The 14718-nt window shown below is 51.5% G+C and overlaps 1 protein-coding gene across 4 annotated transcripts in view; it reads right to left on the bottom strand.

The window, feature by feature from the left end:
• Positions 1 to 472: 472 nt before the first annotated feature.
• RPH3A (rabphilin 3A) overlaps positions 473 to 14718 on the bottom strand; it is a 47675-nt gene continuing 33429 nt past the window's right edge. For all 4 annotated transcript variants that reach the window (XM_030025711.2, XM_030025713.2, XM_030025714.2 and 1 more), the window contains 13 exons: positions 13658 to 13810; positions 12101 to 12193; positions 11877 to 11936; positions 11585 to 11806; positions 10434 to 10513; positions 9985 to 10059; positions 8687 to 8796; positions 7944 to 8070; positions 7279 to 7335; positions 6925 to 7076; positions 5095 to 5176; positions 4438 to 4534; positions 473 to 3626 (listed from right to left, as the gene is read on the bottom strand). In XM_030025711.2, the coding sequence (XP_029881571.1) occupies positions 3496 to 3626; positions 4438 to 4534; positions 5095 to 5176; positions 6925 to 7076; positions 7279 to 7335; positions 7944 to 8070; positions 8687 to 8796; positions 9985 to 10059; positions 10434 to 10513; positions 11585 to 11806; positions 11877 to 11936; positions 12101 to 12193; positions 13658 to 13810 (1439 nt within the window). In that variant the 3' untranslated portion in view covers positions 473 to 3495. The remainder of the gene's footprint in view (positions 3627 to 4437; positions 4535 to 5094; positions 5177 to 6924; positions 7077 to 7278; positions 7336 to 7943; positions 8071 to 8686; positions 8797 to 9984; positions 10060 to 10433; positions 10514 to 11584; positions 11807 to 11876; positions 11937 to 12100; positions 12194 to 13657; positions 13811 to 14718) is intronic.

Consider the following 14718-nt stretch of genomic DNA (forward strand, 5'->3'; position numbering starts at 1 on the left):
AAGGGCTGCGGCATGAAGAAGGGCACCAAGAGGGTCATTTCTCACGGGGTGGGTTTGCTTTTCAAGGGGACACACAGAAGCACCAGAGCAAAGCAGCAACCACCTCCGCATGTGCCGCAGTCTTCCCCAGGGGCATGCGCCCGTTGTGTTTGCACTCGACAAGGCATGAAGTGAGGGGAACCCCATGGATGTCTTGTCTGTGCATGAAGGATTTTAAGCCAGACTGTTCCCCAATACCCACGTCATCCCCATTACCCCCAGAGGTGCACAAGAGCCAAGCCGAGCTCTGCAGAGCTGGGACCTCTCCCCACAGGGAAGGGGCTGCAGGCTACCATCCCAAATTCCTCAACACCTTGCACCCAACATAACCTTCCAGCACCCCCAAGCCACCACAAATTCCCACAACCAGGACAACTGCCCACACCAGGGTTCATATTCCCACAGGGAATGAAAGAAGCCAAGAAACATCATGTTTTGTTTTGTTGGGTTTTTTTCTTTTCCAATAGTCTCACTTTATTAGATACCACATCAAGAGAGGATGTTGTGCTGCATGCTGCGGAAGACTGGAGTATTTCTAGTTCCTGTGTAACATTTTCTTTTTCTCTTAATAGTTGTAAACTGTTATTTTGCTGTAAAATCACTGCATGCAAGTTTGAATGCAAACAGCAGTAGAAGAGGCTTTTTTTTTTTTTCCACCATTCCCAATCCATATGTGCATGCTTTATTTACAACAAAAAGAAGTCATTCAGGGCAGAAATTACCATCAGAAAAACTGAGAAGAGGGTGGCAAACAGAGACAGGACTGTGGTTTGCACAATAGCAAAAGGGAGATTGGCAAGTTGCACTTTATTTTTATGGGTGCAAAGAGATTATTTGAGTATCATTTGTCTGAAGGGAAAGCAGGCTGAGCAGAGAATGTCAATAGAGGACATGGGTAAAGGCAACTGTAATTTAATTGTTCTGCACACACAAAGGAGGCTGGACTGCTACAGGTCTGGAATAAATTAAGGAATTGCTCAGATTATTTTTTTTTCTCTTAAACGTAATATCATACCCAGACACATATTTCCCCAGCACAGCTCAGAAGTACACTGTGCCCATCTACTGCTCCAAGAGGTATAGGCAAGGGCCACGCAAAGGTTTTGGGCAGGTCCATCATTCCGGAAGGCATGATGGCAGCATCCTAGAGCCGAACCACCTTTGCCCAGAGCAGCAAGTTTTCAGTCACAGCTGCACAGGGCAGCACGGGACACAGAGGGAAACAATCCAAAAGAACCAGGTCGCTTCAGTCTAGGTCTTCTGTACAGCCTGCACCGAGGGCAGCGTGGCTTAGGGCCTCCAGGACGTTGCACTTACTGGTGCAGAGTCAAGAACTTCAAGAAAGGATGAGGAAAGCCATTTTCAGAGTGCCCTCTCCCATTGCACTCTTCTGTGCATCATGCCCCGAGCAGCTCCCATCTCAGTGGCCATGCCACTGGACAGAGGCTGGGGTGATGGAAGACCTACCCCAGCTCCGGCTGAATGGCACAGAGGATGCCCACACTGGTTTAGGTTTGCTTTCCCCATCTGTGGTCCAAGGGTGTCTCCTGGTGGAGAACTAGCTACAAGGAGCTGGCAGCACCCAGCCAGGGCTGGGGGGGAAAGCAGACCTCTTTGAACATGCAAGCCCTGAGCTGGGGAAGGTCTGCTCCACACCAGCAGCATCGCTCGGCATGCAGAGATGTTAGCAGCACACAGCCCCCACCAGCTGCAGAAGTCACAGCCCTGCAGAGATGCTCGTTGCAAGTCAGCACTCAGAGCAAATTCTGCTGGGGGAAGGTTGAGGAAATAAATAAATAAATAAATAAATAAATAAATAAATAAATAAATAATCAAGAACAGGAAAATAACTCATCCAATTCAAAAGAAACAGCTCTGTGGTACAGCTGAATTGAGAAAATGCCACAAGACAGCACGCCAGCAGACTACGGCAGTGGGTTGCAAGGGAAGTCATGGGACGACAGTGTGAACCGAAGGTGCTGGGGTTCAGGTTTCATACAACATGCGCAGCGTGTAGCTGACTGATAATATATTCCAGCAGTGCTTAGTGTGCTGCTATCGACATTGCTATGCTTGAGGTTGTCCAGAGACAGCAAATGGTACCAAACCCAATCAGCATCAGTCTGAGAGCCTCTTGACTCTCCTGCTATCGAGGACAAATCAAACACCTCCAGACAATCATTAAAGCTCAGGTTGAAAACAGCGGTTCTTGTGCAGATTCCTAAAAAAAAAAAAAACCAACACAAAAAAAAAACCCCCAACCCCCCCCCAAAAAACCCAAAACCAAACCAAAAAACCCCCACCAAAAAAACCACCAAACCCAAAGTTTGGAAGACCTCTAACTGTTCCAGCTAATCTCAGTATTTGTGGTATTTTAAAGCAATAATCCTTGCACACATCAGCTAGTTGGTGGGAAGTATCTTCTCCCTCAGCTTCCCTCCTGCATGTGGCATGGCAAACAGTTGGCAACAGAAAGGATAGTCTGAGGAAGGCCCAGGGACTGCCCTTGGGGTTCAGCTAGTCACTACTACACAGGTAGGACGGGAAGAGGAGGTAGTCACAAGCTTGAAACACAGGTGTGCTCCTACAGCAATGGAGCATGCGAGTTCCTCAGGTAAAAGGAACCGCACATGGAGGCTGGAAACAAACACAAACCAACCCAAATCTCTGTTTCCCTGCGAGCACAGAGTGGCTCCTTATTTCTGGTTATTGTTACTGTTTTACTGGTGGATCTTCTCAGCAAAGGATGTACCACAATATTACTCAAGTGTACCAAATCAGAACTAAAGCTCAAGCAGGACTCGCAGGATTACATCAGTGACACAGGCTTTAGCCTAATCACGACAACACAAATATCAGGCTACGGTTACGACCCACACCAAAGCCAAACAGCTTTTTCATTATTGCAACTGAGGTATCGATATCACACAAGCGGAACAGGCCGATGCTCCGACACCAGCGCTCAGCCCCCCACCACCACACTGGAGGAGAGCACGGCCGGCCTGGTGGCCACACATCCCACTGAGAGATAAAGGAGCCATGAGCCGGTGACGATGGGACGAGGCACGCGAGCGGAGGTTGGAGGAACACAGAGCATCACACACACAACAGGAAAGCAATCACGGCGTGCGTGAGACTAGTGAGAAAGAGGAACAGTCAGAGGGTAACTATTGCTTGACAGAATTACACACCAGGATAAGTCAATGACACACCCCACACCCCCCACCAAAAAAAAAAAAAAAAAAAAAAGGAAGTGAATATAAAAGATCTGGGTTAGTTTTCAGGTGGAAGTGAGGACAGGGCACACAGGGTGCTTGGAGGAGGCAGAAGAGTGTTGTTGCCCTGGGACCAGAGGCGTGTAGCAAGGCATGACTGTGCTGGAAGACGGACATCAGAGATCTACAGGGGGCTTGGCAGAGGATGGGCCGTTTGGGAAGGTTTGGGCAGCGGCTCCCTTTAATCACTGGCAACGTGATTCTCATTTTGGAGGGTGTGCCAGCGTTCAATCTTCTTGTCCTTGTTCTTCAAACACTCATACCAGTGTTTCAAGCGCTCCCCCTTAGCCGTAATGCCGAGCTGACAGCCTCCTGGAAGAAAGAAAGGAGAAGAGACATCATATTCGGAGATGATGCTGATGTTCCAGTAAATCACTTCCATGAGGACAGAACCCACATTTGTAGCATTTCTTTCCAACTCCTGGATTTCAAATCTCATGGAAACAACTAGAGATGCTCTGCCTGTGCAGAAGACCCCGTGGCATGCTGGAGATGGGGCAGTACAGTGGACATTGAGGTGCTGGAACATGTCCAGAGAAGGGCACCAAGTTGGTGAGGGGCCTGCAGCACAAGTCTTATGAGGAGCGGCTGAGGGAACTGGGACTGTTTAGTCTGGAGAAAAGGAGGCTGAGGGGAGACCTTACCACTCTCTACAACTACCTAAAGGAGGGCTGTAGTGGGGTGGGTGCTGGTCTCTTCTGTCAAGTGGCTGGAGATAGGACGAGAGGAAATGGCCTCAAGTTGAGGCAAGGGAGGTTTAGGTTGGATATTAGGAAAAATTTCATTACTGAGAGGGTTGTCAGACATTGGAATAGGCTGCCCAGGGAAGTGGTGGAGTCACCATCCCTGGAGATATTCAAAAAGCACGTAGACAAGGCACTCCAGAACATGGTTTAGTGGGCATGGATGATGGTTGGACTCAATGATCTTGAAGGTCTTTTCCAACCTAAATGATCCTATGATTCTATGTGCTGTATTTGATGGCCTGATACAAGTGCCCAACCACCATGCATGGTCCCACCTCAAAGCTCAGCCCTCAGATGACCTATGCATCCCTCCTGTACAGCGAGCAGTATATCAGGCTTCAAAACCGCACCCCAGAGCGCAGAGACTTGCAGCTCACCAATGTAATCATTTGATTTTCCAATGTCATAATCCCAGACAGAAATGTCCAGTGACTTCTTGGCCAGATCACTGTGTTTTATATCATAGAAGAACTCCTGCAGAAGGGAAGGAGAACAGCCACGTCACCCCAAGCATCCCAGGAAAACACACCCAGAAAACTGCAGTTAAGGAATTGCAAGTGATCTCTCTGTACAGCCTGAATTCAAAATCCAGCGAGAGAGTATTTAGAATACACTAATGAAGAGCAAACGTTCCTTCCCTGTGGCATCTCTCCTCCCAGGATCACAACATGCCGCACAAACCCAGAAGCTGAGCTCACCCCACGTATCTAAGTGAGCACTTTGCAGGTGTCCCATCAAAGCAGCACCAGCCACAGGACCCCCAGGGATGCTTGTCCCACCCACGCCCCCAGCCAGGGTGACACAGAATTGGCAGCGCCGGCAGCAGGGAAGTTTCAGTGAACCGGTGCTGCCCAGCACTGAACTGGTGAGATCTCCAGTGGCAAAGTCCTTCCTAAAATACTCCTGGGTGCAAAAGGGGGAAAGGAGCCCAAGCGAGGAACCAAACCTCGGTGAGCTTGTCTTCTACTTCCTCCGCACAACATAGTAATTAGCTAAGTTGATTTAATAATATAAAGAATTACATCTGTCCTTACCTCATTAAACTCAGGATTCAATGTCTTCTTCTTAATCTGTGTCTTGTGCTTGGCCTTTTTTCCCATGTCAGGTTTCAGCCAACTGGGGGCAACAGAAAACAGTTCAAAACTCAAGTGCAAGAACAGTGTGAGCTCATAAGCTAAAAAAAGTGAGGTTTGGGGCTAGAAAAAAAAGCAACTGAAGATATTTATTTAAGGCAAAGAAATAGGTTAGCCAGTCTCCCTTCCCACCTTCTAAAATTATCTAAAATAAATGTAAGATGAGTAAAATCCCAATTACTTTTTTTTTTTTCCCCCCCTGGATTGCCAGATGAGACATGGGAAACCATAAAGACCTGCTTTGCACAGAGCTCAGCAGAAACCTTTCCGGGGGAGCATCTCTTGCTCAGAGCAGCTGGGTAACATTCAGACACTAGAAAGCAGTGAGCCTGCACACACACTCTTGATGTCCTTCCAAACCACGCATTGGTCCCAAGTCTTTTTTTCCTCCAAGCCATGCTAAAAGAAATGGTTGTAGGTGTTTTATGGAGCACAAGTGGATGAACTCTGCATTTCACTGGGGAGGAACCTGCCGAGGCTGACAGGGGGGAGTGGCTGAAACAGTCAGGGAACATGGAAAATGAGCAGCCAGGTTGGTCACCAGCAGACAAGGGCAATCGCAAGGCCGGTCACCGAGCCTGACCACTGGAAAAGTGTGAAGACATACAGAGGTGGGAAGAAATATGAAAAAAAAAAAAAAGAAAAAAAAAGGCTAAAAATAGCCCATTAGTGTTTAATACCACGCAGGCTGGTATACTCAGCCAAGGTAGGTTCACCTAGAGAACGCAGAGGAAAAGTAGGGCTCGGGCTTTGCAGCCTGGCTGCAGACCCAGAATTAAATTGTAGAGTTGGTGTTAATTAGACCTGTGTTGGAAGTTGATTTAAAAATGGAAAGGTACCATCTTCTGTTTATGGGAATGGAAAATATAAAAAAACAAGAGTCAGGCTAAGAAGGAAAACTACTCAGTTCCACTCAGCTACAAAAAGATGTGCAAAGTGTTCAACACAAGTTATTGGATGAGTTTTAGGGAGAACAGAGGTTTTCTCTGAAGGCAAAGAGAAAACAGCAATGAAAACCACAGGCAGGAATGACTGCAGGGTCCTCTCTGTGTTGCAGTTTATGAGGTTTGAGTTAAAATTATATTATTCCCCCATGTTCACAGGAGCCACTCGACAAGCGCTGCTCCCCCATCACCTGCCTCCGCAGCCGAGAGCACCGATGGGTGCACTGCTGCTCAAGGAGATCTGCTCCGTGTCACAGCAAGGCAACACCAGCATGAACCACAGCAAACGCCACTGTCTGTATTAAGCCGATTTGTTTGCAGCAGAGACATGGCACAGGAGAGAGACAGCCATGGCAGGGCCATCCCTGGACTCCCGGCTACAACGAGCACGTGGGCTTATGGGGCAGCAAGTGGGGCACGTGCTTCCCATCATGCACGGAGGGACATCAAGCCACCCCTGCCCTGCAGGCCTGGTGGGTCAGAGCTGGGGAGAAGGACCACTAGTCCTCCAGCTTTGCAGCTATGAGGTGGCTGTTGGGTCTGTGAGTTTGGGAACCTACAGGGAGTGGATGGACCTAAAGGCTGGGTCAGTCTCACTTAGCTTCAGCCATGGCAGGGGCATTACCACCTTGCACAGGCATCGCTGGTGGGCAGCTTACTCCTGCATGAGGTCTCAAAGTGCTTGGGAAACACTTTACTCTCTCCAGTGGTTTTGGAAGGAGCTCTCAGCCCATCAGGCTCCATGACCACGTGTTACCGCACTACACCAGCCCCAGCTCCCACTTACAGTTTAACAAAAGGGTCTGAGTATCCGTTGGCGTCCATGGCTGCTAAATGCACACAGCGTACGATGCCGACAATCAGGCCACCCTGCTGGGTGCTGTACATAAGGGAGACGAGGATCTTCCCACGCTCCTCCACATCCCCGCCACGATCTACCTGCAAAAGGAAGCGACCAGAGATGGGGACACAGGGGCTGAGCGAGGAAGCTGGTCAACTACAGAGCAGATGAGACAAGATGGACACAAGGGAAACTTGTATCCCCATGGTGGGGGGCGGGGGGAGTGGAAAAGAGGGGCCCGTACATGAAAGACAATGGGTGAAACATGCACAGAGCATGTCGTCCCCCAAGGACTCTTACCTCCTCTTCATACAGTGCCATCCCACGGGATGAGCCAGTCGTTCCAGCACGCTTCATCTTGGATGGGGAAGGGAAAAAGAGAGACTGCCGTGAGGGACCGCAGCTGGGAGAGGCACCGTCCTACAGCAAACACATCCCCAGGAGCCCAGCCCAGCCCTTTTGCTGGCCTCCGAAGTGGAAGAGAGCTCAGGTACATGCATCTTAGGGACATGGTTTAGTGGTAGACTTGGCAGTGTTAGGTTAATGGTTGGACTCTATGATCTTAAAGGTCTTTTCCAACCTAAATGATTCTATGACCTGCTCCATCAAACTCCACCTCAGCAGACACAGCTCTGGGTAGCAGAGCTCAGGGATGAAGCAACCTGCCCTCTCCTCCACAGTGACATACAACAGCATAGGCTGGCAACGCCAGCAGATCTGCAGCCACTGGAGAGGTCCCTGGAGTCACTTCCCCTGGATTCCCACCACGCTCTTATCTCCTGGCCTTGACGTGTCATATCAGCCCAGACGTGGGTGGGAATCCAACTCCTAAAGATGCCAGTGAAGTCAGGCACCTACAGGTCTTGGCTGGTTCCAGCTCCAAGCTCACTGCTAACTCCCTCAAATGCCATTTATTAGCAACCTCAACATTAACGGTAGCAGAAAGAAATTTCCTAGAAACTCACTGGTATTACTCTCTCCAAGCAGATGTTGAAGTTCTTTTTCTGATTGGCTTTGAGTTTTTTCAAGGAAACTCTAGTTTCTCCAATAAACTCATTGTGGCCAAATTTGTCTTCATCACACACAGAGATCCTGAAGGGAACAGGAAAGGTGAACATCAACCAGGCTGGAGCAGAAACTGACTCCGGAGCACAAAACCACTCCTGCAAGGGCACTGCTCGGGGGTGGACAAAGCAAAGCACCACCAAAGCCTCCATCCATCTGGCTCTCCTCTGACCAAAAGCAGTCAGAAAACCAAACTTCTGTTCGGCCAGAAAAATCAACATTTGTAATATGTGCTCTGCGATGGGGCAAGAAATCAAAAGGTGGAAATTTCCTTTAGGAAGGAAATGCCAAAAATTTTTTAGAGACATCTAAATATTTTGCTGGGACACTGTCAAATCATGCACAGATATGCAATATAGCAATCTCTATGCTGATAAGAATAATAGTAATGCCAATAATTTAACATTAAATGACAGGGTCAAAATGCCTTTCTTTCTCTTTTAAAAAAGGACCATCAAAATCAGCATGTTCATGTGAAGCATGTTGATTTTGACCAAAACCTCTGCATTTCCAGGTGCTCTACCAACACCTGCACTTCGCTGCCAGTGCCCTCCTGAGGAAGGCTGGCTTGCGATGCTCCATGCAAGGAGACCCACAGTCCCCATCCCACCACAGCCCAGGATACCCCAGCTCCTCTGCTTGCCTGAGGGTTTTCCTTTGCATGTCCTCATCTGTGATGCCGTGGTACACCAGGGTCTCATTCCACACAGGGTTACGGGTGTTGCGCAATGTCTTCGTCCTCAGCTTATTTGACTACAGCATCAAAACAAAACACGGCATAATGACACCCCTGAACTCCTCACCTAAATTTCGGTTCCTGGCAGAGAAGTGTAAATTAGATGCTCCATCACCTCTGGCTCACAAGAGGTGGTTTGACTGGGCTATGCAGGATGTCATCGCTGCCTGTTGAGGCTGTCGCACCGGTGAGCCATCAACTCCAGGTGAGCATCACCAACCTTACAAGGTGGACCTTTATGCCAGCACCAGGGACCCAGTTGCCCGCAGTGGCCAGGGCAGCATTCACTGCCCAGGTTTTTGAATTGTCTGGGCTCTACTCCCTCAAGGACCCTTGTACAAGAAAAAGTTGCGCAGGGCCGGCTGTGTAGGGCTTGGGTAATGGCTCTTGTGGTCTAAAGGAGATGACAGCTTGGGAAACAAGGAGCCCTGTCACTTGTTCATGGGTCTTTCACAAACAGACATGCAAAATAAAAAAAATTAAAAGAAAGATCAGCAAACAAGAGAGCAATAGAAATCAAAGCAATTCCCAATCATGACACCTTGATTTACTCTGCACAAGACCAGAAAGTCCCTGCACATAAAGTAAACCTGTAAATATCAATCCAGGTTTTATTATCAGTTTTTCCCCTTGTTTTACACTTAGCTTCTCTGAGCAAAATTCAGCTGCAGGAAAAAGCTTTGCAGCCCTCAAGCAAGGCTCCAGCACCCCTTGGGCACTGGGTCAGCGGTAGTCATCCCTTCCTCAAAGGTTTCCCCACCAAGATCAGCTTAGCTGGGCTAGGGAGTGAGATTTCCAGGGCTTTCTTTGATGGGAGGGAGTCAGAGTTTACTCAATGGTTATTTCTTCACAGCTCTGAGAACATGCTGCAGCTTCAAAGCAAATGGATTGTTCAAACTCAGGTAATAATTAGATTTTGTGTCAGATGTTTTGCGATGCATTAACAGTGTCACCTCCTCTGGAGCTCCCCTCCATCCCTAAGCAGAAGCCTGTCTGCAGGAAGAACTGTTCCTTGGGTATGGGAGAGCATCTGCAAGCATCATCACTTTTCAGAGATACCTCCGGGGTAAAATAGCAGCAGTGAGCAACTGCGCAGAGAAATCAAAGGGAGGATGTCTGACGCGAGGAAGGGACTTCAGGGGGCTTTGAGAAACCTCTGCTGTATCTCCAGCCCAAAAGCACAACCAAACCAGGCAAAGCCTCACCTTGCTGGCTCCAGGCAAGAGGTGCAGTTTGACATAGGGATCTGCCAGCCCATTTGAGTCCATTGGTTTTAAACCCTAAAAGATAATAAAGAAAACATGGTGCATGAATCCTCCTTAAGCACAGCCAGAGAAGAGAAAAAGCTACCCATCAAGTAACTCAGTACAGAGAAAATGTGTTCAGCAAGCCAAGAGCCTCATTCTCTGCCCCGAGCAGGCGTGGGTGCCACGATGTGCTGAAAATTAGACCCACTCAAGGAAAAGCCCCACAGACATCTTGGATCCATCCAAGGAAAAGCCCTACAGACCTCTCCTTCCCAGCCAGGAGCAGCGGTGCCAGCAGGGCTGGGCTGGCTCTCCCGGGGGAACAGCCCCAGCCAGCGGCCACCCATCGTACTGGGGGAGCTGGGAGCCAGACAGACTTAAACTGGTGAAAGAAGGGGACCACTTACTTTGGCCTTGATGAGGGTGCAGTGCAGGGAGCTGTTCTCCTGGTCATAGAGCAGGCTGAACTCCAGTGCTCCCAGCGTAGCTGACAGCGAGAGAGAGGAGGAAGAGTTGGAAACAGGACCTCATTAAAACCCCAGCCAATAACTGTGTTTAATCAGCCCTGATTAGTAATAATTAGAAAGGTTTGCGGTTCAAATGTAAAAGCCAATTAATGCATGTGAGACTCTGCTGGCATCAGCCAAACTGCCACACACAAATCCAGCCAGATTCACGAGCTCTGGTCATCAAAGATTTACAAAGCTGGAACTTCCCAGGGAAGCTGGTTTGAAGCTTTTGAGCCATCTTTAATATTCACCAAGCAAAGGACAGTGTAACCCTACAAACCCTTCTCAGGACAATGCCACCCCAGGACTACCCTGAGAAGGTGTTTCAGCTCGGGTGGCCAGCATGTCCTCCTAAGGCTTGGGGCTCGGCATTTGGCCCCTGTTTTGACTTGTTGGAAACCAGCTCATGCTTGTCTTCACGTGCTCTCTGGGAGAAGACCACAGGGAGGAAGGGTTAGCACAGAACCTCAGCTGGGTCCATCTGCTCCTATCCCAGCATAGACATCCAGAGCAGCTCTTCCCATGCTGGGTGGGAACAGGCTGGACAGGCAAAGCACTGCCCTGCCACAGACGCTCACCCTCATGCAGCAAATTCTCTTTTAGGGGAGCAAATGACTGAACACCGAGATGTCATGGCATAAAGGTACTGAAGCCACCAAGCCTTTCCTACAGACAGGTCCGGTGGCATTTCTCACAGTGAAGGATGCTCTGAAGGAAAGAGGCAGCTGCCTTCAGGGCTCAAATTTGGAAATGGGAAGGTCATGTGAGCACAGAGCCTAAACCAGCACTCATCAGAGCTCAAGTAATTTGGTGCAAAACCAACTGAAGATCCCACGAGCTGTGCTGAACTAACCAAGCAGGAACAGCCTGTGAGACCCTGCCCCAGCTCCGAGCCCCACGGGGAAGCAGCGTTCCCTGAGGATTCTCCCTGCCAGAGGCCCATGACCTTACAGTGCGAGTCCCAGTCCTGCAGCAACGACCTCCTCAAAATCCCCAGTTTCCCAAAGAAACCGCTCCCTCCCCTCTGGCCGGGCACCCCACGTACGTACTGCCTTCATCAGAGTCGTAGCTGTTGGCATCCTCCTCCTCCTCCTCCTGGGGCGGCTGCCGCAGCGGTGCAGCAGGCACTGGGGGGATGGCAGGGGGCTGTGGGAAGGTGGGGGGCTGACGGGCTGGCCTCTCCTCTCTGGCGGGGGGCACGGTGTAGCCCCCTCCTCGCTCCTCCCTGGTGGCAGCACGGGCTGGCTCCGGGGCTCCCAGTGGTGGGCTCGCTGCGGGAGGGACCCTGTTATCCCCTGGCACGCTCTGCCCCCCAGCCCCTCTCAGGCAGCCGAATTTTACCTTGTCTCTCCGGGAACCGGCCAGCCGCCCCGGGACCCGGTCTTCCCGCTGCTGGCGGCGCTGGGGACAGATGCACCATTACTGGGGCGTTCACCTGGGTGATGCTCTCCATCCCTCTCCCACCCCAGCGCTGGCCCAAGGAGGGGGGTCCCACCCCATGGCAGGGCACTGGGGGACTCCCCCCAGGGACCAAGCATCCTGGCTGTATCCCCATCACATCCTACCTGGGGGTGCTGCTGGACCAGGAGCAGGAGTGGGGCCAGCAGCGGCTGGCGGGGGTGGCCGTGGGGCTTGCAGGGAGTTGGTCCGCTTCACGCCTGCAAGGAAAGGGGAGGATCAACAACGGCGTTTCAGGCCCCAGGGGCTTTGCCTGTATTGCAGAGGGGGTTACAGCTGGAACTGGCCAGGGAAGGGCAGCCAGAGTCAGTAGAGAAGAGAGAGTTTTGACTGATGGATGGAGGTGGTGGGATGACGGCTCAGCCCCACACGATTTTGGGGCCAGTGCTGTGGGGAGCAGGTGCAGCCCGGGCTGGAGCAGGGAACACTTCACTAGTGGGGACCCCATGCTGTACCGATCTGTCTGCAGAAGAGGGACATGCAGGAAAGGTGTAACAAGGAGGATGGATGTGGTTGCGGCCAGGCACTGGTCTGAGCTGGAAGGTGAACAAACCCATGAGGATCGCTGCGATGCCCATCACAGCCCCATCCCCCTGCATGCCCGACCAGCAGCAATGCCCCAGGACCACCACTGCACAGCGTCCCCCCGGAGTGCACGCACATCCAGAGGCAGTGATGGGGCACGGGTACACCCTCACAAGGGTTATCCACCCAAACGTGAATTAAAACACCGGCTCCCTACAGCAGAAGCACAGGCAGCCCTCTCTGTAGTTACTACCCGACTATCCTGCCATTAAATATTCCTTTCTTTCCCAAGGAATTACAAAGGACTTGGACATTTTCCAGCCATTTTTAGCTTCACCAGTTAAATTTGCAAGCTCAGCTCCTAGATGAAAAGTGGTCTCTGCGAGTACCTTTCCCCTTCTGGAGGCACCTCGGGAATATCCAGGTGCCGCCGAACACTGTCAGCCACCCGTTTGTATCACGGCCATTTACAATAGCTTGGAGCACATCAGATTTTCGTGAAACAAGAAACAATATCCCCCACCAGCGAAACACAGGCTCCCACAGGCAGGGCTGGCCCATGCCTGCTCCTTTCAGCAGCACCTTGCAGGGCACGTGCCTGCCCCGGCACTGGCGGGGGGGGCAGGGGGCGTAGCAGCATGAAAAATGCTTCTGCTTAGGGTCCCAACTCAGCTGAATTGCATCTCTGCTTAAAATTAGCCTGGTAAGCGCCAAGCCCACTCCTCTCCACTTACAGCTCTTGCATCATGCATGGGGCTTTTCAAATTCACATCCTTCCATGGGCCATAAGATGCCCCTTTGCAGGGAAAAGCACGGCAGGATCCTGCCTCTCCTCCCTGCACGCAGGGGAAGGGACAGGGATCCCCCTCCACGCCTCCCCCAGATCCCACTAACACCCTGGACCTCCCTATCAGCAAACCCCACAAAGCAGTATAAAACAGCAGATGAGCGGCACGGGAAGCAGGCACCGGTGCTCTGCGGCACGAAATCTCTCAGCATCATTTAGCCCTGCACGCCAAGCAGAGATAACCCTCGTACGGCTGCCGGCTTTGTGCCCCCCAACCCTCTCCTTCCACGCACGCAGAAGCGTGCACGAGCATGCGGAAGCGTGCACGAGCACGTGGAAGCGCAGCTCTCACCAGGGCTCCTGCTGACTCCGCTCTCAGCAGCATGGTCGCGGCTGTCGGCGTCCCCGCCGGTGTACTCACTGCTACCCGGGCCCAGCCTGGCCTCGGCTGGCTTGCGGCCGGGCGCCATGTAGTTCCCCCGGGCAGCCGCCGTCGCGTCGCTGCCTGCAGGGACAGGGATAAAGGCAGCAGTGAGACTCGCACCCCGACCACCCATCTATCCCCAAAGCCAGCCCCGAGAGGAGCCGCTTGGGTGATGCCCAGCCTGGGCACAAGCAGGAGGAGGAGGAGGATGGGTATGGTTGCTGCGGCATCACCCCCAGAGCATTGGGGACTGCCAGCCATCCGGCACCTGCGGGGTGGCACGAGGGCTCTGCACCATCAAACTGGCACACAGTGGTTGGGAAAGCCCAAAGGACACGGCAAACCATGGGGACACCACGGGACGAGAGCCCCATGGGAAAACAAGACCAGAGGCATCCATCAGCTGGTCCTCAGCACCCATCAAACCCCTAATGGCGTTACAGGTCCACGGTCCCCAGTACAGGGGGATCATATTTTCTTTTTGCTGATCATCTTCCATTTATTAGCAAGACAAAGGTGACAGCTGCCTTTGCCTCTCACTTCCATCCACCCAGCAGCAGCTGTCCCAGCGGATAAATCCCAGCCGCACGCACCAGGGTGCCGAGACCTCTTTGTGGTGATAAATTGCAACCCACGGATGTGATGGAAAAGTTCTCGGCACTCACCTGGCTTGTGCTGCAGATGCCAGGTATAAATCTTTGCTGTGACATAAATGGGATGTTTATCCTTGGCTGGGCTGTCATGGTCGCCAGGCACAAGGAGAAAGCAAAACGCAACAGATTGCAGGAGTGGGGGGGGGGGGGGGGGGGTAAAACTGCCGTGATGCTGAAGAGGAGGGAGGAGGGGAAATGAGCATCCACAACCAGGAGCCCCACGGTGCAGAAATAGCAATGCAATAAATAATTTTCCCAGGGAGCTTTAGGAAAATCATGGGCATGTCATGAGCATGCTGATCATCAGGAGGGAGCTACGGAGACTGACAAACCCCC

The sequence above is a fragment of the Aquila chrysaetos genome, chromosome 9 (genome assembly GCF_900496995.4).
Source record: "Aquila chrysaetos chrysaetos chromosome 9, bAquChr1.4, whole genome shotgun sequence".
Lineage (NCBI taxonomy): Eukaryota > Metazoa > Chordata > Aves > Accipitriformes > Accipitridae > Aquila > Aquila chrysaetos.